This window comes from Poromitra crassiceps (assembly GCF_964638095.1).
Source record: "Poromitra crassiceps genome assembly, chromosome: 1".
In the NCBI taxonomy this organism is placed as follows: Eukaryota; Metazoa; Chordata; class Actinopteri; order Beryciformes; family Melamphaidae; genus Poromitra; species Poromitra crassiceps.
Genome location: NC_139623.1, coordinates 105,073,104 through 105,094,799, shown reverse-complemented (window position 1 = coordinate 105,094,799; position 21,696 = coordinate 105,073,104). Strand labels below are relative to the sequence as shown.

General features: G+C 44.4%; 1 protein-coding gene across 1 annotated transcript in view; it reads right to left on the bottom strand.

Moving 5' to 3' along the window:
• tmem164 (transmembrane protein 164) overlaps nt 1-12,891 on the bottom strand; it is a 44,107-nt gene extending 31,216 nt beyond the window's left edge. Inside the window, exon 1 of the mRNA XM_083642054.1 lies at nt 12,173-12,891. Coding sequence (XP_083498180.1) covers nt 12,173-12,610 — 438 coding nt within the window. The 5' untranslated portion in view covers nt 12,611-12,891. The remainder of the gene's footprint in view (nt 1-12,172) is intronic.
• Nucleotides 12,892-21,696: the final 8,805 nt, after the last annotated feature.

Here is a 21,696-nt window from a genome sequence, read left to right as displayed (position 1 = left end):
CCATCCACCTCAAACACCTCACCACCTGCGCATCGCAGGGGGTAGTGTATTACGCACTAGGGCTGTCACTTTTCATTCGAAATTCGAATGCAACTTCGAATGTGGGGGGAGGGGTTCGTTTTCGAAATGTAATTTGAATGTTCGAATTTTTTTTTTTTTTTTTATTATAATTTTTTTTTTTTTTTTTTTTTTTTTATGAACCAAAATTAACCAACTGCTGCTTGCTGGTAATGTTAATCCCATGTCAGAAAAAGTCTCCAGATTTGTCGCGTTAGTCTCTTCTGAGAAAGATTGTCTCCAGGGTCTGAAAAGTTGTCTCGAGTTGGATGCAGCCAAGTTTGTGAGGCAGTGTTGTGACTGTGAGCGTCCAAGCTAACACGTCGGGCTGATGCCCGGTGGCCTGCAGTGGGTTGCACCAGCTGTGCGTAAGTTGAAACGTAAGCTAGTTTGAACGTAAAGTCTCACTAAGTCCGAGTTTACGCACTACTAAAAATATTTGGGTTGCACCAAGTGAAATAGTTACAACGTAGGCATAAGTTAGAACTTAAAATTTACACCTACGTCTTACTAGGTGTAAAGTCCTCCGTAAAATAGCAGTCGGCACGGATTGCAACTTGGCACCATGGCGCATCGTTGTTTTGCGTCCGCAACGCGCTCTCCGTGATAAATTACACCCTTTGATATTTATGACTCACGCTTTTGTTTCCCACAAGCTGCAGCACTGCATACAAATTAAAATAACCGCAACAATTTAGTGAGGCAGGATGGTGGTATAGCCTACAATACTGATGAAGAGCTCACAGATAAACGTTAACAGTAATATGAACCTAAACGAACGTTACTCAATAACGTTCTCATTTGATTAGTGTTGATGAAATATGAAAGCACTAATTTGCGGTGGGCAACATGTCCTGTTTTCACTCCACTTAAACAACCGTAAATAAACACCGTTTCCACCGTGCTTTTCACTGATTGGTCACAGATACTGTACACGTCATTGTCTGCGACACTATTTTGGTTAGTATGGACTTTAGGGTCTACTAGTTAAGATGTACCTTACGTCTCCGTGGTGCAACCAAACAAAGACACAACTTTAGTGTCAAACTAACTAGTTTGAACGTAGCAGTTAGTGTGGACTTTACACCCTAACTTAAGACAGAACTTACGTTCAGCTGGTGCAACAGGCTGCTGGACTTGAAAAAAAAAAAAAAAAAAAAGTTTTTTTTTTTTTTTTTTTTTTTTTTAATTAACCAAAAAACTTCGAATATATTCGAACGAATTTCGGGCAATTAAAGTTCGTTCGAATTTTATTTTGGGGAAAAAGTGACAGCCCTATTACGCACACGCGTAACGGAACACAAGAGCGCAATTCGACGCCGAGATACTAAAGCCCCGTTGGTGGAACATTTTGTACAGCATAATCACGCTGATTCTGATCTCCGGTTCTGGGCACTTGACTTGGTCAAACCGCACCCAAGGGGCGGGGACCTGGACAGAAATCTATTACAGCGTGAAGCGCGCTGGATTCATACCATCAACACAGTCAGCCCGCATGGACTTAACGAGGACCTTGACCTGGCGTGCTTTATTTAATTGTGTTGTATTGAATTATGATATTGTTACCCGGGTCCGTATGTTGTGTTCAGCTGTGCCCCCCCCCTTGTTTTTCCTCCCTAGCCTATAACTTATAGCCTATAGCCTATAGACTGTTTCTACATCTATCTGTTGCAACCATTATTGTCTATTTATTATTACTTGTGTATGATGTTACTATCCCCTGTTGCTTTAACTCATTCAGTGCCAGCCACTTTTGGAGAACGGATGCTCCCAGTGCCAGAGTTTTCAGAGCGTTTTCAGTGATTTCTCGAGGCCCACAGAATATTGTGTGATATTACTATGTAAACACCGAACACGCACAAGAACGAGCTGGCTCTATTGTATCATCAGCAAAAAAAAGTTTATTGATACCATTTTCCGTTCTTTAGTTATGAGCCGGAGAAGATAGGTTGTTTTCAGCGTTTTCAGGCTTTTCAAATTATTAGCTGAGATAATCCGCCTTTTGTGAAATGCAGCATTTCAAGCACATTCACTGAGTCTGAAGATAATATTTTCTGATGTAGTGACGTAGTTGTTGTGTGATGCCCTGCGTGCACCACCCCCCTCCCCCCCTCCCCCCGTAAACTCCTCCCCACACTGCACACAGCCTCACGCAACCATTATATTTTCGGAGTGCTGCGTTTGTGTGCTGCTGTCGGCTCTCAGCGCCACAGCAGGGAAGAGCCAACCCGGATTGCTGAATGGTTTGGCGTCAGGGGCTGCTTTCCTGTCTGCTAATCGGGTGGAGAAACTATACAGACAGACAGACAGACAGACAGGGACAGAGGGGCTCAGTTGTGAGCGCGGATTGACTCCTGTTCGGAGCCAATGTCAGCTCCCGCGACAGAGCAAATGGCTCTGGGAGCATGCATCGGGTTGTCTTTGATCCACGGCTTTTAGGCTGTTTCTCGGACCTGTCTCTAATCTGGACTGCACCGAGCAAGCACTGTCGCCACCTAATGAGTCCGTAAAATAGGTTATACACCTCCAATAGCTACTATAGTTGTACAGGAGCTGCGGAAGGCTTTGATCGACGTCCCACCGTCAAAAAACGCATTGGACGTCGAAGGACGTCCGTGGCATTCTACGTCACTATTTAATTGGACGTCGAAGGACGTCCATGGCATTCAATGAGTTAATAAGGCCCATCCTATATTGTGATGTCATAGCACTGCCCACCATACGTCATCCCAACTGACTTGTGCCACGTATTTGCCTTATATACACAGGTGCGGCGGCCGACGCCCAGCTAACATTGCCTGAGGAAGACCTGCGTGGTTGAAACGCGTTGCGTTTTGTTTGCCCGTAGTAACATTGAAGATATATTCTGGTTTGTAACTGCTTGTACACAGATATATTACTTCGTATTAAATATTGCCTTAAAAACTCCAAGTAGCTCCACCTTTTTTCACTTTGAATACTTTTGCCTTTTGAGCTGCTTTGGTCCACACTTTCTGTGATTTCCTATAAAAATATTTATGAAATAAATTTCCATGACTTTTCCAAAGCTCCAAAAATATTTTAATTATATACAATTTCCAGGGCCTGGAAATTGTATTTTAAATTTCCCATGACTTTTCATGACCATACGAATGCTGAAATTATTTTGGATGTACTTGAACTGTTCAGTAACTTGGAAAATAGTCTTAAAAACCAATAGGAAAAAGAATTGTGATAAGATCGTGGATTGTGATCATGGCTGAAAAAATCGTGATATGATATTTTTGCCATATCGCCCACCCCTAGTTGAAACCATTTATAATAAGATACTATAGCCTACATAATTTATACGCAAATTATGATTAGCTTTTTTTTTAAGGTAAAAATCACTTCTGCAAATAGTAAAAACACAAATCCAAGGAGAATAAACCCAATAAGTCGAGGACCAACATAATAGGAAAAACTTTGAGAAAGATATGATTTCATATAGCTATAATATTATTAAACACTACTAGTGGAACCGTGGGAGTTGGACCCCCCCCCACCGGGAGTTAGACCCCAGCCCTCTGTCTCACTATGGAAGTGTTAAATTCCACCCCCCTCGTGGAGCAAATCAACTGGCCTAATACTGCACAAAGAGCACGTTCAACAATGCAACATGCTCGTCACACTTCCCGTTCCACAAATGTTTTTCTATTATCATCGCACACTCGGCTCCATCGACCCCTGGTCTGAGTCCCCACTCCCTCCCTTCTCACTCCAAGTGCATCTCTTCCTTTTTTTACCAACCGCCCTCTCCTATTCCTTCTCCATCTCCAACCGCCCTCTCCTATTCCTTCTCCAACTCCCTTTCTGACAACATCAAAGTGTTAACAGGCATGAAGAACACCTAGATAATCTAGGCTTGATGCTCATTCATCAAGGGCTTCTTCCTACTATCAGTCAGCTCCTTTCATCTCAGCAAGAAACTTATCAGTCCACTGGCTATCAGCCCCTATCTCTGTGTAATCTGAAATAATCACAATGAATCATTAATGTTGTTCTGTCCTTAGTTTCTACTCTGCAGGTTACAACATCGGCGAGTGGACTTCAGAATCAACATGTCAGTGACTTCACCTGAGTCTCCCACGGTGTCCCACAAGGTTTTGTGCCTGGCATGTATTCTCTGCACTCTTCCTCTTGGTCACATCATCTGCCACTATGGGCTCCAGACCAGTAATGCTCATGCTCATATGCCAACGACTAATACAGACCATCATCGCTGCCACCCACTTACCCTCACCAATTTACTAATACAGACCAACATCGCTGTCACCCACTTACCTTCACCAATTTACTAATACAGACCATCATCGCTGCCACCCACTTACCCTCACCAATTTACTAATACAGACCAACATCGCTGCCACCCACTTACCTTCACCAATTTACTAATACAGACCATCATCGCTGCCACCCACTTACCTTCACCAATTTACTAATACAGACCATCATCGCTGCCACCCACTTACCCTCACCAATTTACTAATACAGACCATCATCGCTGCCACCCACTTACCCTCACCAATTTACTAATACAGACCAACATCGCTGCCACCCACTTACCCTCACCAATTTACTAATACAGACCATCACCGCTGCCACCCACTTAACCTCACCAATTTACTAATACAGACCAACATCGATGCCACCCACTTAACCTCACCAATTTACTAATACAGACCAACATCGCTGCCACCCACTTACCTTCACCAATTTACTAATACAGACCAACATCGATGCCACCCACTTAACCTCACCAATTTACTAATACAGACCAACATCGATGCCACCCACTTACCCTCACCAATTTACTGAAATCAACCACCTCTCTCAATCTCAACTGTCACAAATGAGAAATCGCCATTATTGGTCCTGAATCTCAAACCTGCACCAGCCATGACTTCTCAGCACTGATAGCTCCAGACAAGGCAAGCCAACCTTTCTGACTTTTTGGATCATACTTAAGATGCACCGATCAATCGGCCAAGGATCGGAATCAGCTGATTTTCAGCCTAAACATGAGATCGGAATGCTTTTTATGTGCTGATTGGCAAAACCGATTGATGCGAGCCATTTTCGGCAGAGTTGGTCGCATGTAAACAAACACAGCTGAAACATATTGGCGGTGTCATTATCAGTGAGTGGACTGCGGCAGACACAACACGTCATCTGTAATTAGGGATGCGCCGATATGCTAATTTTGACCAATACTGATAACCGATATTAACATTGCTGTTATGGCCGATAACCAATATTTAGTGATGTTGATATGATCTGTATAAAAACACATTTCTATGATCATCAAATGTTGTACATACTGAAAAATACATGTAAACACTGTGCATTTGAAAAAGTAATGCATTTATTTATTTCCAAAACATTTGGAAAAGCCCATAAATCATCTATTTACCAGCTTCCTCTCAATGTGAAAATTTTGCCTCATACCGATATTAACATTGTAACATCGGACCGATGCCGATATGTTAAAAACATGACTAACATCGGCCGATAGCAATATGATTGCAGATATATCGTGCATTAGGCTTGGGCGGTATACCGGGGGAAATTTGGATCATACCGGGCTATGATTCTGGGCTCAGTCAAGTAACGTTAACATTATTTAGAGGTGCTAATTAGCGTTAGCCATGTTATCGATAACATTAGCCTAGGAAAGTGTTTAGTTTATCTGACGTTAATCCTCCTGTGGGTGGAAATGGTTTATGTCCGATAGCCTACGCACGGTTGTAAACAGTCACGATTGACTTGATGACTTGCTCATGCAGCCAGGGGGAGGGGCCGCGTAAATGCACTCTGTCGTCTGTCTACACCCTAGATCCTCTATACGCAGCTCGCGAGACGATGGCGGCTCTAGACACTTGAATTGGTGGTTCGCGGCTGATAAAAATAATACAATCACTGTCAAAAGCATTCCCTCACTGCGGGGTCAAACAAACTGCGTGGTTGCCAGGTTTGTGGCCCTTTGGAGCACCAAATGGGGGTTGAAACTCACCATATAGCCTACCGGTATCGCAACACTGCAAACAAGCCAATGCCTCGTGGAGGGATTGGGTCAGTGGCAGGGAGGGACGCAGAAACAGAGCGCTTCAGGTGTGAATGACAGGGCGTATTGTTGCAGCTGGCATTTCCTCATTAACGAAGGGAAGCTGCAACAATCAAGTCACGTTAACCCCCCCTCCCAGCGTCGGAGTTTTAACGATAAGCAAAGTAGCTGTTTACTGAGCTGGAGGGTGTGGAGCTGCATGACAGAGAGCCAGACTGGAGATCTATGAAGACTTCTTCTTCTTGCTAAGAAACAGGCCTTCAACCAACCAGCACTGTATCACTTACTTTTCTCATGCTCTCATGTGGATAATTGTGCCACAGTGCAATGTCCCATCCCAGAGAGAGACAGACTGGACATCAGAATGTTTTCATATATATATTTTTAATCAAGTCGGTGTGAATGTTTATCACTTTTATCATTTTTTATCAAGTCGGCCTGAATGTTTTTTATATCGTTTTTATATATATATATAAAAAAAAATATAAAGTGAATGTTTTTATGATTTTTGTAATTGTTCAAAATTTTTTATCATTGGTTTTATCATTGAATAAACTAAAAACTAAATCAAACGCTTACTGTATGGTTTTGTGGTAAAAGTGGCTCTCCTCTTGACTTTGACCGGCTAGTGTGGCTCTCATGGAGAGAATAGTGAGGATCACTGGTCTGCACACTTTCTCTCAGGGGGAAACCGCTGATACTGTGGGGAGGCGGAGAGTGACTTGATAAAAAAATGTTAGGCGCTGTTGTGTGGACATATGCTATTCACATCGGAAAAATAACACATTTAAAGGGTCTTGAAATTGAAATCGACTTAAGACTTTTTAATACTTTTCAAGGGTCTTGATTTTCCCTAAATTGATTTCCCAACTTTTAATACTTTTCAAGACCCCGCGGATACCCTGTGAGAGTATGAAAAAGTAGATACCACCCAAACCTATCATGCATCCCTATCTGTAATGTATGCCAGGGTAAAATACATTGTAGGAGAACTAGCCACCCTTGCAGCTCGTTGTCAGGAGACAACCAAGATCAGGAGGACCCTGGCTTGTGTTGGTTTCACATCAATTACTTCAGTTCCACGCTGAGTTTGGTGGTGAGTGTCAGACCCCGTTCACTGAAGCTAATGTTTGAGACTATATATGGGTGCTAAGCAAAATAACAAAAAAAATAACGAATGCCTTGATTTTTCAAATTCACAAACTTTCAAGGATTTCAAGGACCTGTGGGAACCCTGAATACCATTCAGAGATGATGAAACTCAGCATGAGGGATTTCAGATGTCCAGGTGCCTCTATCTCTCAGATACTGGGAGGCTAGGTGTGCATGGGAGTCTGGGACATGAGTGTTTATGACCAGAAAAGAGGGACTCAGCATGATGATGAAGTGACAGAGATGATCTGTATTATCATAAACATGACTATTCAACACTACAAAATTGAAGTTTGAGTTTGTTTGTTTTTTGCTCTCAATCTGCATAATGAATAAACTGTCAAACTGCCAACTTTCTCATTCCTGAGATTTCTTGGTCAGAATTTCAGAAACACCTCCCTAACATAACATCACAGACTACGTAAATAACTAACTATCTAGCTCTCTCTTAAACAATCAAATAAAATAAAATAAAATGCATCAAATTCAAGACACTGGGTGGGCAGTAGCCTACACCAGACAGCTCCTCTGTATCTACAATCTATAGTGAGGTTCCAAACCTCTCACCGCTCCCTCCACTCCTCCAGCCCTTGCAGATGGCCTCAGCCCTCCATCGCTACGTGGACTCAAAAGTCGCTCATCCCGATCGTGACTCTTCTCATCCCTGGTGCCACAATGGTGGAACAAGCCCTCCCCTTCGGTCAGGATGGCCCAATCACTGCTCATCTTTCAGCAGAGACTAAAAACACACCTTTCTAGGCTACACCTGGGCTCGTCTTAAACTAACATCTTTCTCCCTCTTAAAAAAAAAATTCAACTAATGTTACTTATTCCTTCTCAAATTACTTTCTACAAGTGCTCCTCTATTCCTTCAAAAAGTCTTAGCTGTCATAGACTGTTGAAACTCCACACAGAAAGGCCCTTTTTGACGACCCCACCTGGGCCGTAGGCACTGAGGACATGGGAGTGGGGACACACCCTCAGCGTCCCAGGCAGGAATCGAACACAGGACCTCAACTTCAACTTCAACTTCAACTTTATTATGTCCCCGAGGGGCAATTTGGTTTGCAGCAAGAATACATAGAAAGTACATGACATACAGTACAGCAAAGGGGAGGGAAGTGGCCTGGGTACAGTGGTCTAGAAAAACAACATCTAGTCAGATTGGTGACCAGCCTTCACGTGGTGAAAAATCACAGCAGCAATAGCAGCAGTAACAGCAGTATCACACCGTCAATAAAAAACAATAAAATACAAGACAGATAAAAGATTAAAAAAAGTACTGGAAAGTGTCCGTGCAGGTACAGTACAATGCCAAAACCAGAACTCTGTCAATCGCAGCAGCAATGAAAACAATAAAAACAAGACAGATCAAAAGTACTGGAAAGTGCAAAGTAAAAGTGACAGGATAATGGACTCACTAGCTCCTCACCTGGCCGGAGTTCAAAATAGAAATAGAGAGCCAAAGTGAAACGTCACTTCCTGCTTTCTCCCTGGACCCCGGACGGCGCCATATTGTTGACAAACCACAGCCGTAACGTAGTCTGGCCGAGCGCATAGCAACAGTTATGGCTTCGTCAAAGAGAAGTGATGAAAAAATAAGTTTGGTCAGAGGTGCGGACCCCTATAAAAAACTGACTTAGAGTAAATAGAACTCATTATATTGCAAAGTATAACGTACCGGACATTGTGAATACAGTATTGGCATAGGCTACACGTCTCAGGAGCTGAAGGCTTTCAAATCCCTTGAGTCATAGCATTATAACTATTTCATCTGTGGCAATTGGTCTGATATTTTTACTTGTGTGCCACCAATGACATCATCATCATCATCATCATCAAACATTGTCATGACAGCAAATGTAACGCTAAATAACCTTAACGTTAAATGTTTGTTTGATATGATCTGACACTTGCTTGCATGAGCCCAACGTTAGCCTCTAGTCTCTTTCCCTTCACGTTTGTGGACAGTAGCAAACCACCCGGGCTTTTATTGCTGCTATTACTACAGCCGTGTATTATTACACAGCACACTATCGCTGTTGTGAAATAGCTCGTGACGCAGTAAAAACAGCATTAAATACGCTAGTAGTAAGTAACGTTGGCTAGCGTCCTAAGCTATGACAGCTGTCAGACACTTTTAAACAGCGCGCTGTGGAATGTCAAGAATATGGCGGCGGTGGGCGTGCCCGTACGTGAGTTACGTCATTCGAATAAGGTCTATACAGTGTAAGACATTTCCAAAAAAGGACCAAACCTAACTGGCTAATAACTAATGCACATGACACATTATTATCATTATTAGCTCAGCATTCAACACCATAGTACCCTCCAGGCTGGTAAGCAAACTCAAGCATCTGGGACTAAGCACAGCAATGTGTGACTGGATCCTGGACTTTCTAACAGACCGCCGCCAGGTGGTGAAAGTGGGCAACCTCACCTCCTCCCCACTGACCATCAGCATAGGAGTGCCACAGGGGTGCGTCTCCAGCCCCTTCTGGTATGACCTCTACACCCACGACTGCGTGGCGACTCAAACTTCGAACACCATCGTGAAGTTTGCAGACGACACAGCAGTCGTGGGGCTGATCTCCAGGAGCGACGAGACGGCCTACAGAGAGGAGGTGGAGGCCCTGGAACAATGGTGACAGGACAACCACCTCTCTCTGAACGTCTCCAAGACAAAGGAGGTCATTGTAGACTACAGAAGGGGGGGGGGGGGGGGCGCACACCCCCCAATCACCATCAACGGCACAGTGGTGGAAAGGGTGGACAGCTTCAAGTACCTGGGAGTCAATATCCACCAGGACCTGACATGGGCCAACCACACCGCCACTGTTGTCAAAAAGGCCCAACAGCGACTACACGGACTCAGGCGCCTGAAGAAATTCGGGCTGAGGCCAAAAATCCTCAGGGACTTCTACAGAGGCACCATTGAAAGCCTGCTGACTGGCTGCTTCACCACCAGTTTCCTACGGGAACTGCACCACCATGGACCGCAGGGCGCTAAGAAGGGTGAGGCCCAGCACGTAACAGGATGTGAGCTGCCAAAACTGCAAGATCTGTACAACCAGCGGTGCCTCAGGAGGTCCCTGAAGATCATCAAAGACACAAACCACCCCCACAACAGTCTGTTCTCCCTGCTACCCTCAGGGAGGAGATACAGGGTCCCAAGAGCACGCACAAATCGCTTGAGGGACAGTTTCTTCTCACAGGCCACGAGACTCCTTAACATATACAAATAGTGTAGTAGCCGTACTGTACCGCACTGTAGATGCTACCATTATGTATGACTAATGTTCAATAGTATGTTTAATTAGGTATACGCTATTTGCACCTAACAGAATGTTATTATGTTTAATTATGTTTAAAGTATGTTCATGTCATTTGCACTATGGGCAGTGAACACGCCACTGTCTGTGGCGTGTCTTACTGCTTTATTGCTTGTTGCCTCTTGTTTTTTATTTATATATCTTTTATTTTTTGCACTATGTTGTAACGGAGCCTACAGCACAAGAATTTCACACGTGATACTTGTACTACGGAGTGACAATAAAAATCTTGAATCTCTTGAATCTATTATTATTATTATTCACACTGCTGTACATTATTATTTAGGCTACCTCACATAATTGTGTAACGGCGTTGTGTAGGTGGTACTTGCAGCAACCCATGTTTAGGGCTTGCCCAGGGGTGGATACGAACCGCCGACCTTCGGCTTGGGAGTCAAAGACACTAACCACTCCACCAAGAGAGCTAGCTCCCTTGGCCGAGCTGATTTACATGCCTTTATACTGTCTGGGGAGTGAGTTTAATCAATCCACTCGCTACCACACTGGACTCACGAGGAATCCGCGCTGATTCACCTCCGTTATAATGGGCTACATGCACAACTCCACTACTTCCTGAATTTAGTACAGCTTCTTTATTTCCTGTCATCACTATTGGATGAACTGATTAATGTCAGGTGTGCTGCAGTCACAACAATGATCCGGCACACCTGATTAATCAGTTCATCCAATAGTGTAGGACAGGAAATAAAGAAGCTGTACTAATTTCAGGAAGTAAAAAAGTTGTGCATGTAGCCTATTGTACTTGATATGGATTGAAGGAGAAGGCACATATTTCTGACACTTTATTGTATATAGGCTACCTACCTAACTTATATTTTATTGTTTTATGGTCTATTCCTATTGTTTTATGTCTCTGTTTATAATTGTCCCTACCTGAGTGTGAGTAACTGTAGCACTACTCAATTACCCCTTCGGGATCAATAAAGTTTTTCTGATTCTGATTCTAAGCATCTAGTTAACCCTGGTTTTGACTGAAGTAGGCTAAGGGATGATAGGCCAAGCAAACTAAACTTGTGCTGTTACTAACCACTCCATGTAAATTGATAACTGTTTTTTTGCAAACTCTGAAATAAAAAACCTGGACAGTGGACAGCACTGCATTTGCAATACTTAGACAGTAGAAAGTAGAGTTTCAAGCACTGTACTGCAGTGTTCACTGAGCCTTGGTGATTTTCTCAAGGAACTTGTAAGCAAAAAGTAATTTGGTAAAACTGACTGGGAAGTTAGTACATCTTGTGTTTCACCATAGGCGGAAGAGGTGAGGTGACAATGCAATGTGAATGCAAAATAAGACCGCCAAAGCAGACACAGCTTATGCAACTGATCAGTCAAGTACGCCTAATTGTTCTGTTGAAAAGCAGCTGATATACAGCCACAATACAGATGTTGGCTGGCTAGTGCTTTAACGTCAGCTGCCTGTTTTCACTTGAAAGTGCGTGCAAGTGTCAGGCAAGTAGCTACACGTTGCCTTAAAATAATAAGGTTATGCAAATCAGATATTATTCGGCAGTGTGTATGTCATCCTTACCTGGACCATGGTCACAACATGGCACGGATTCAGCAGGTATATCACAGTCTTGGTCGCGAATTTGAACCCAACCTCCACTCCAAAAGTCATGCAAAGAGCCACCAGCAACAGGTTCTTGACCAGACTGTCCTCCTTCGTCCTTGTCGAGTCTTTTCCGACCACTTTGAGCTCTTTCGAGATGTTTATTTTCCTCAGTGCCAAGACAATCTCCACGATGGAGATGACAACCACGACAAGGCTTTCACTCATACGCTGTTGGGGTCCCAGGAAGGCGGCACACTCAGGGCCCCCGTTGCCCTCAAACTTGGGGTCCACACCGCCATAGACCCAGTCCAGCAGACTGTAGATGTTATATCTGGACATATTCCTCTTCTCGTGTTGGAAAAGATACGGACAAGACGGAATAAAAGACGTCGCACCGACTTCTTGACGAAACATGAACTGCAAGATTTCTCTTTCGTGATCCGTCCTGCGGCTGAGGGGCAGACATGTATCCACCACCCTGTAAAAAAGCTAGCTAGCTAAAACACTAACCTACCTGCTCCACCTACAGTCAGTCACTGATGAGCAACTTTGCTAGCAAGAGGACAGCTGTGTAGACCGTAGCTACTGCCTCTTCCACTCTGCAGTGCAAGCAAGCAAGCTAACTTAGCTAGCGTTAGTCAAATTAGCATATTGCATGAACGTAATGCATGTCCAACGGGTACGCCGGCTGCCTACGTGTTAGTCGTGTCAAGCTAGAAAGAGGTTTAGCTGGGGTTCGGTTAGCGTATTAATGTTAGCCTTTGCCCCCATAGATAGCTAGCTAGCTACCAAGGCTAACGTTATCCTGCTGAGGAGGAGAGCAAGGAGGCGGACACCCAAACACGTGATGTCAGCCCGATGGTGCGTTCAAGACAACCCTGGGAAATCGTTTCATTTCCGACTTCTGTGTTGCGTTCAGGTTCACATTTGTCAGAGGTTCGCACACACAGTAGTAATGACTTGAGACCGACCCATACCGACCTCTAGTAGGGGGAGGGGATAATCATCAAGTTCAAAATTTCAACACACCCATTTGGGACTTGATTAACACTATCAATACAAGAACTTTGACACCAAAAGTAACTCTGTATCTTGAAAATAACCCCCCACCCCTTGAAAATGAAAAAAAGAACCCAAAAAGTGGCATTTTCTGCACATTCCGCCTGGTATGCATAAGCTATTCTTACTGTTTGACTATGTACTGTTGAATGAATGCTTTCAAACCCATTTGAGAATTAATAAACACTATTAATAGAAGAACTGCTACACCTCAAAGTAACTCTGTATCTTGAAAATAATCCCCCATCCCTCTTTAAAATTAAAAAAGAACACAAAAAGAGCGTTTTTTGGGCTGTTCCGCCCTCTGTATGCATTCACCATTCTTACAGTCTGCTAATACTAAAAGACTAAACTCATTTGGAAAACTTGATTTTATTTTTATTCCAAATACAAAACAGTTAAATCATTTTTATTCAGTCACATTGACATGGAAAGAACTTGAACTTGTCAGTCTTAAGTAGCACCTCACATTTTTCTTAGCCTTTCAAGACTTTCTTGGAATTTTGCATATTCCAGTGTGGTTCGGTCACTCCTTTTGCCTAGGTACGCCATGAGAGCATCTCCAAACTCCTGTGCCGTTTTCATCCTCCTCTTCCCACTGGGCAGTGTCACCTGGATTCTGAAGATAGGATCGACTTTAGGCTGAAGCGTGGTACTTTCTCTGGCAAACTGAACCTCAAGCTTCATCCTCTGCAGCTTTGCGTTACTGTTCAGACTTTCATCCACAAGGAACTTCTCAACTTCCCCACTGTCAGTGAAGGGGCCACCTCTAGATTTCAGTGTGTCCAGCATGTCTAGTCTCTTCCTCTCCTGTCTTTGAGCCATCTCCTGTTTCTGGTCTGCCCCACTCTCGAATTTCGCCTTCATAAGTTTACTCCAGTTGAGTTCAACCTCTCTTTTTGCTTGGGCTGCTGCCTTGAAACCTCTGAAGGACGGAATCTGTCCATCCCTAAGCTCCTGGCTCTTCTGTAAAATGATTGACCTACTGACTGCGTTCAGTGTGCCTATAGCTTCTTCAGTCTGTAGTCCACCTTGCCACATTGTCTCTCCATCCCAATGTTGTGCACAGGGGTGTCATCAATGTTACTAGCCTGTTCACTGACAGGGTAGTCCATTGGGAAGGTCTCCTCATCAATCCCATAGTCCCTCCTCTGCCTGGCCAGGACAGTCTGCAGGTGGGGCTGCATGAGATCTATCAGCTTTTTCACTTCATCCAAGTGTTTGGCAGCCACGTCTGACACTGAGTTCAGGACCTCCTCCGTGTAGGTCTTCTTTACGCTACGGAAAAGCTTGTCAGACACTACAGGATACTCAGGTGTTGTGAACGTAGTGTAGTTGTCGCTGATTGGCTCGCCCAAGCCTGTATGCAGTCCCCTGTAGAACTCCCTGAGCTGAGTATGGGTAGCATCTTTCTCTATGGTTCTGGCATAGAAGGGCTCCACCAAGTGCACACCCAGGCAGGAAAACACCACGAGGACCACCTTGAGGTAGGGAAGCTCCATCACTTCTCTGACGAGGCAGGCCTTGCGGTTGTTTATGTGAGGGTTCTGGCTCAGGAACTCTGTCAGATGGCCAAAGTGGTGTATTAGGACTGCTGCTGCCCTGGAGAGACACCCAAACCTGCTGTCTTTGTAGGAAAACAGCACACTGGATACCTGCCTTTGCTCAAGGAAGAGGAGGAATTCCTCGCATACTCAGGAGCCACCAACTTGAGGCACATGTCCAGTGCCTGTCCAGCCACACTAGCATTCTTGCTGTCTACATCCAGATCCACCATGAAACTCTGTAGCACTTGCTCCATCTTCATATCAGCCTCCACCAACCGCATCACAAACCAAGCTAAATTATCATGTAATATAATATCATATAATAATATAATTATAATATGATATAATATAATAATTTTGTTAAAAAGGAAAAAACATACCTGCGACAACTCTGTTTGACTGCTTGTCAGATGGTGTGTTGAATATGACTGCTGCTTGGGGATTTCAACGGTTTGCTTGCAGTCAACCAGGAGCCACAATGCATTATGTAAATATACTTAGTGACATTAGAACTTTGCAACATCTGACAGGTGAACCAAAGTGTTCCTTTTATTTTTAATGATAAAAGGGGGGAAAAGGGGGAAAAAAACATGTACGATTTAGTTTTTTGGGTGGGGTGGGGGGTTTATTTCATGATGGGTACCAACTCCCAATACAAAATATCTCCCAAATGACCCAATGCACCATCCCTGAAGTGGGCGTAATCATTTTCCATTTTTTTTATTAAAAAAAAAGCTGTTTCCTATCACATTTCTTGTTATCGATACATGCTAAGTAAGTAAGTAAGGCATAAGTAAGTGAGTCAGTAAGTAAGTAAGTGAGTCAGTAAGTAAGTGAGTGAGTAAGTAAGGCGTAAGTGAGTCAGTAAGTAAGTGAGTAAGTAAGTAAGGCATAAGTAAGTGAGTAAGTAAATAAGGCGTAAGTAAGTAAGTGAGTCAGTAAGTGAGTAAGTAAGGCGTAAGTAAGTGAGTAAGTAAGTAAGTGAGTCAGTAAGTAAGGCATAAGTAAGTGAGTCAGTAAGTAAGTGAGTGAGTAAGTAAGGTGTAAGTGAGTCAGTAAGTAAGTAAGTGAGTACGGTAAGTAAGTAAGTAAGGCGTAAGTAAGTGAGTAAGTAAATAAGGCATAAGTAGGCTAAGTGAGTCAGTAAGTGAGTATGTAAGGCGTAAGTAAGTGAGTCAGTAAGTAACAATAGTCATCTACTCACCACTAAACCTGCCCGATCCTCTCCCCCCTCTGCTCCCTGGCTAACTGAAACTCTGCGAACTCATCGAACAGAGCTTCGGGCAGCTGAGAGAAAATGGAGAAAATCACACCACCCTGAAGATCTCTCTTCCTACCATCTTATCCACTCCAACTTCACCTCTGCTGTCTCCAAAGCAAAAACCTCCTTCTTCATCTCTGAAATCCAGTCCTCTGCATCCAACCCCAGTAAACTGTTCTCCACCTTCTCTACGCTCCTCAACCCCCCCTCCCCTCCCCCCCCTCCTCCCTCTCTGCTGATGATTTTGTAACCTTCTTTACTAAAAAGGTGGATGACATCAGCTCCTCCTTCCATCCTCCAGCCACCCTCACTAACACTCCCGACTCCAATTCTGCTCCTCTGCCCTTGGTCCCTGGATGTCCTTCCTTCTCCCCCCTCTCTCCCGATGAGGTGCTTAAAATCATCAGCTCGAACCGAGCCACTTACTGCCCCCTCGATCCCATCCCTTCCTCTCTCCTCCAAACCATCTCACCTGACATATCTCCCTTCCTCACTACCTTCATAAACTCCTCTCTGTCCTCTGGTCTTGTTCCGCCTGCTCTAAAGACTGCAAGAGTCAAGCCTCTGCTTAAGAAACCCTCCCTTGACCCTACTGCTATTCAGAACTACAGACCTGTCTCTCTGCTCTCATTCCTTTCCAAAACCCTCGAACGAGCAGCGTCCGAACAACTTTCTCTCTATCTCTCCCAGAATGACCTCTTGGACCCTCTGCAGTCCGGTTTCAAGGCTTCTCACTCCACTGAGACAGCTCTTCTTGCTGTCACAGAGGCCCTTCACACTGCTAAGGCCTCATCCCTCTCCTCTGTCCTTGTCCTCCTTGACCTGTCTGCTGCCTTCGATACAGTCAATCACCAAATCCTTCTTTCCACTCTGTCTGACCTCGGCATTTCAGGTTCTGCACTCTCCTGGTTTGCTTCCTATCTCTCGAACCGCTCGTACCAGGTCTTATGGAGAGGGTCCGTCTCCAGATCCTGCCCTCTTACCACTGGTGTCCCCCAGGGCTCAGTCCTGGGCCCCTTACTTTTCCTTCTCTATATCAGATCTCTTGCCTATGTGATCTCTTCTCATGGCTTCTCTTATCACTGCTATGCTGATGACACCCAACTTTTCCTTTCCTTCCCCCCCTCCGACACCCAAATCGAGGCTCGCATCTCTGCATGTCTCAAGGACATTGGCGACTGGATGTCTGCCCACCACCTCAAGCTCAACCTTGGTAAGACAGAGCTACTCTTCCTCCCAGGGAAAGACTGTCCTCTCGCAGATCTCTCCATCTCCATCGACAACACGACTGTACTTCCCTCCCAAACAGCTAAGAACCTTGGGGTGATCCTCGACAACCAGCTGTCTTGCTCAGCCAACATAGCTGCGACAGCACGCTCCTGTAGGTTCTCCCTCTACAACATCCGCAAAATCCGTCCCTTCCTCACAAGAGAAGCGACTCAACTCCTGGTCCAGTCACTTATCATCCCTCGCCTGGACTACTGCAACGTGCTCCTGGCTGGCCTACCTGCCACCGACATCCGACCGCTTCAGCTCATTCAGAACGCTGCAGCCCGTCTGGTATTCAACCAACCCAAATTCTCTCATGTCACTCCCCTCTTCCGGGACCTCCACTGGCTTCCCATCTCAGCTCGCATCAAATTCAAGACACTGGTACTGGCCTACAGGGCAGTACACCAGTCAGCTCCCCTGTACCTGCAATCTATGGTCAGGTTCCAAACCTCTCACCGCTCCCTTCGCTCCTCCACCAGTGCAGGGCGCCTCGCCCCTCCTTCGCTACGAGCGCTCAAAAGTCGCTCATCCCGATCTCGACTCTTCTCGTCCCTGGCACCCCAATGGTGGAACGAGCTTCCACCTTCGGTCAGGACTGCTGAATCACTGCCGATCTTTCGGAAAAGACTAAAGACTCACCTTTTCAGGCTCCATCTGGGCCCTTCTTGATCTAACTCCTTTCTCTCTCTTTCTATATAAAAAAAAAAGAAAATCCTAAACTAAACTCGTACCACTGTTCCTTCAGGATTTGTAGTTGTCATAGACTGTGCTCCATAGTCGATTGCTCTATTGCTGACAAAAAGTGTGTTATTGTAAGTCGCTTTGGATAAAAGCGTCTGCCAAATGACGTAATGTAATGTAATGTAATGTAATCTAAACCAGTGGTCCCCAACCACCGGGCCGCGGACCGGTACCGGGCCGCGGAATCTATAAAGCACAAAAACATTGTTGAGTTTTGGCTTCTATATTTGGTTATTATTTTTTTTAAAGCAAATATGTCTGTCCCGTGTTTACATTTAAAACCAAACTGATTATCAGTGGTAAGAATGTACATTTCAATTCTGTCAAGCAAAATTCTCTCTAGCACTTTTGGGAATATGCTGGCTAGGGCAATCGATCTATAATTATCTTTGCTGTTAATTTTACCAGCTTTATCTTTGATGACCGGAACAAGTAAAACAGCTATCATGGAGTCTGGTAAAATGCCATGTTTAAAAAACCCAGAAAGACATAGAGCAAGAAGGGGGGTGACCTTACGACTGGCATGTTTTAAATGTTCAGCAGTAATATGATCTGTACACAAGCCTTATTGTTTTCTAGTTTGAAGATGGCACGGTGGACTTCCTCAGAGCTGACAGCTAAAGGCCCAATTATAGGCTACTCTATTTTCATCCGTAAATAAGGGCGTCCGTTTCAAACGGTGTAATCGTCACTGCCCACATACTTCCATGCGTCTTTCACGTTGGTATCATGTTAAGCAATACATCCACCAGTGGGCAGTAGAGAGTCAAATGAATGAGTGTGTATGTGGTTTTCCTCCGTTTCATGCGTATCCGAAGCTTTCAGATGACGGACAGAAAACGGATGAAATGAACGCAGAGTACGGACAGAAGGCTCTGTCCGTCTCCGTTTCCGTCTTTAGCGTTGAGTATAATTGGGCCTTAAGTTCTCATTGGCGTCAACATCTTCTGTCACAAAAGAGTCACTTCTAATACAGTTAAACAAATTATAATAATGCTCTCGCCAGAGTTCAGCAATTTTATCTGACCCACATACTCCATCAATATTAGATGGTAAGGGGGCTTTACAGTTGTTTAAAACTCTCACTTCTTTCCAGAAATCAAAGTAGCTGTTGTTACTCAGCTTCCTAGCAAGGGAGTCAGCCCGCATTGAAGCCTCATTCCTATTGATGAAGCGGACAGCATATTTAAACAAGACATTGGTACGTTTTTTGTGTTCGAACAACGGCCCCTGTCTTATTCTTCCTGCCTCTGCCCACAACTTAAATGCTTCTCTAGCAGCAGTGTGTAGTTCTGCCACATGTAATGTAATGTTGCTTTTATAAAAAGGTTTAATAGAGTCATAGAGATATTTAACAATAAGGTCATACATGGAACACATGTATTTACCATGTTTCTCATGTTTACAGTTTACATCACAGCACAGTACTGCATCCTTTGGTAATTCAATAGAATCAAGCTGAATGTCAGTATGAGAGGTGTATATGGTTCCATATATATTGCCCCTACTTTTCTCCAAAGACATTTAATGAAATCCTGATATAGTGTTAAGCTTTGAACCAATCCAACCAGCAACGTGAAGAATCACAAGCTTACAGCATGAAAAAAAGAAAAGAAAAAGGCATGGGTTCAAGACTGTGTACGCCTTTTAAGAGGGAAAGAAAGAAAGAAAGAAAGAAAGAAAGAAAGAAAGAAAGAAAGAAAGAAAGAAAGAAATCATGTTTGACAAAGCCATGGTGGAATGGTGCTAATCACCGGTGCAGGTTGCTAGGCGACTAATGGTCTGGCTCCCAACGATGTGCAACATTGGAGCGGGTAACCTTCCTCTGGTAACCCTGTCTTTTAGACTTAAAACACTTTAACACTTTAACACTGTGTTAAGGTCACAGCAAGTGACCTGTTGTTTTAAGATTTAATAGCATGGATGTATTACACTAGGCCTATTTCACTAAAACGGAATATACTGTAGGATTACTTTTACTTTAGTTTCCATTGCTACTTGCTACAGACCCACGTCCATTTCTGACTGTGAAAGCATGGAGCTTCAACAGAATGTGCATTCTCACAATCCTTGAAGAATGTGCCAACACTTTCTTTCATTTTGTTTAAAGTCATTAGGTTGAAGTGTAAGGAAAAGTGTTACGTACAGTAGCCTATGTGAATTACAAAAAACAGTTGATAAAATAACGGTGGACAGGGAATTTATTTGTGAGATATTTTCCTCCATGCCTCTTTGGTATTGCACTTCCGTCGTTACAGGGGGTCATGGGATACCACAAGTCAGTATCGATGCACACTCGCTGTGGGAAAGGAGGAAATCGTGAAAATGCTTTGGGACACACCCAGTGGTTTTTGCTCCTCAGTAGCATAGGCTGCACCTCTTTCTTTAATTAGCGGTTTCCTGACAGATAGGCCTAATGTCATTGGTCTACTGTAGGTGTGTGTCTAGTGCTGAGTGTAGGTAGGTATGTTGGAAAACAGGTCCAGATTTAATAAGATTGTGTTGTCACTGTCAGGGCAATTTACCACTAATTGGTTAGTGAATAGCATGTTCCATGCCACAACTTGGGTCTGACTTGTATCTACAGTAAACATGACATTTCTAGCAACTAGGCATCTCGTGCGCTACGCACGCTCGATTCCTAAGCTGGACGGCTGAGCGGGCTTGCTTGCTTGGCTGCTGAGCGGCCTCGCCCGCCCTGCAGCTTGCATACGCAGCTTGCCCACAGCTCAGCCTGCTGCTGCGCGGCCTCTCCCGCCCTGCAGCTTGCATACGCAGCTCGACCACAGCTCAGCCTCATCCGCAGCTTGGCTGCTGCATGGCCTCTGCTGCTCTATTGGCGTGCGCATCGGGGTGTGTGTGTGTGTGTGTGTGTGTTGCTCACATAATGTTATTTGCCCTTAAGTTTACATGTGGACGGGTGTGTGTGCCCCTTAAGTTTACACCACTGCCTATGACATCATCAGTGATGTCATAAGATGATCTGCTCTTATGACATCACTGATTATATCATCAGTCTCATGATTATGTCATCAGTGATGTCACAATGCCTATGACATCATCAGTGGGACACAAATTGAAACAGAGTGTGTGTGTGTGTGTGTGTGTGTGTGTGTGTGTGTGTGTGTGTGTGTGTGTGTGTGCGTGTGCGTGCGTGCGTGTGGGTGTGTGTGTGTGTTGTTGTTAAAATGTTATTGCCCTTAAAGCCCCAATAAGCATTGTTTTCATCTTAATATAACAGATTTTTAGTCATTGGAGATGGTACAGTGACTTATAACAGAGAGAATGTCGCCTCTATTGGTCACACACCGCCCTCCAAAGGCCTCTCCTGGGACTAAGCAAACTGCGTGGTTGCCAGGTTTGTGGCCCTTTGGAGCACCAAATGGGGGTTGAAACTCACCATAGCCTACCGGTATCGTAACACTGCAAACAAGCCAATGCCTTGTGGAGTGATTGGGTCAGTGGGAGGGAGGGACGCAGAAACAGAGCGCTTCAGGTGTGAATGACAGGGCGTATTGTTGCAGCTGGCATTTCCTCGTCATTAACGAGAAATGTTTTAACAAGCAAAGCAGCTGTCTGGAGGTTTGGAGCTGCATCCCAGAGAGAGACAGACTGAACAT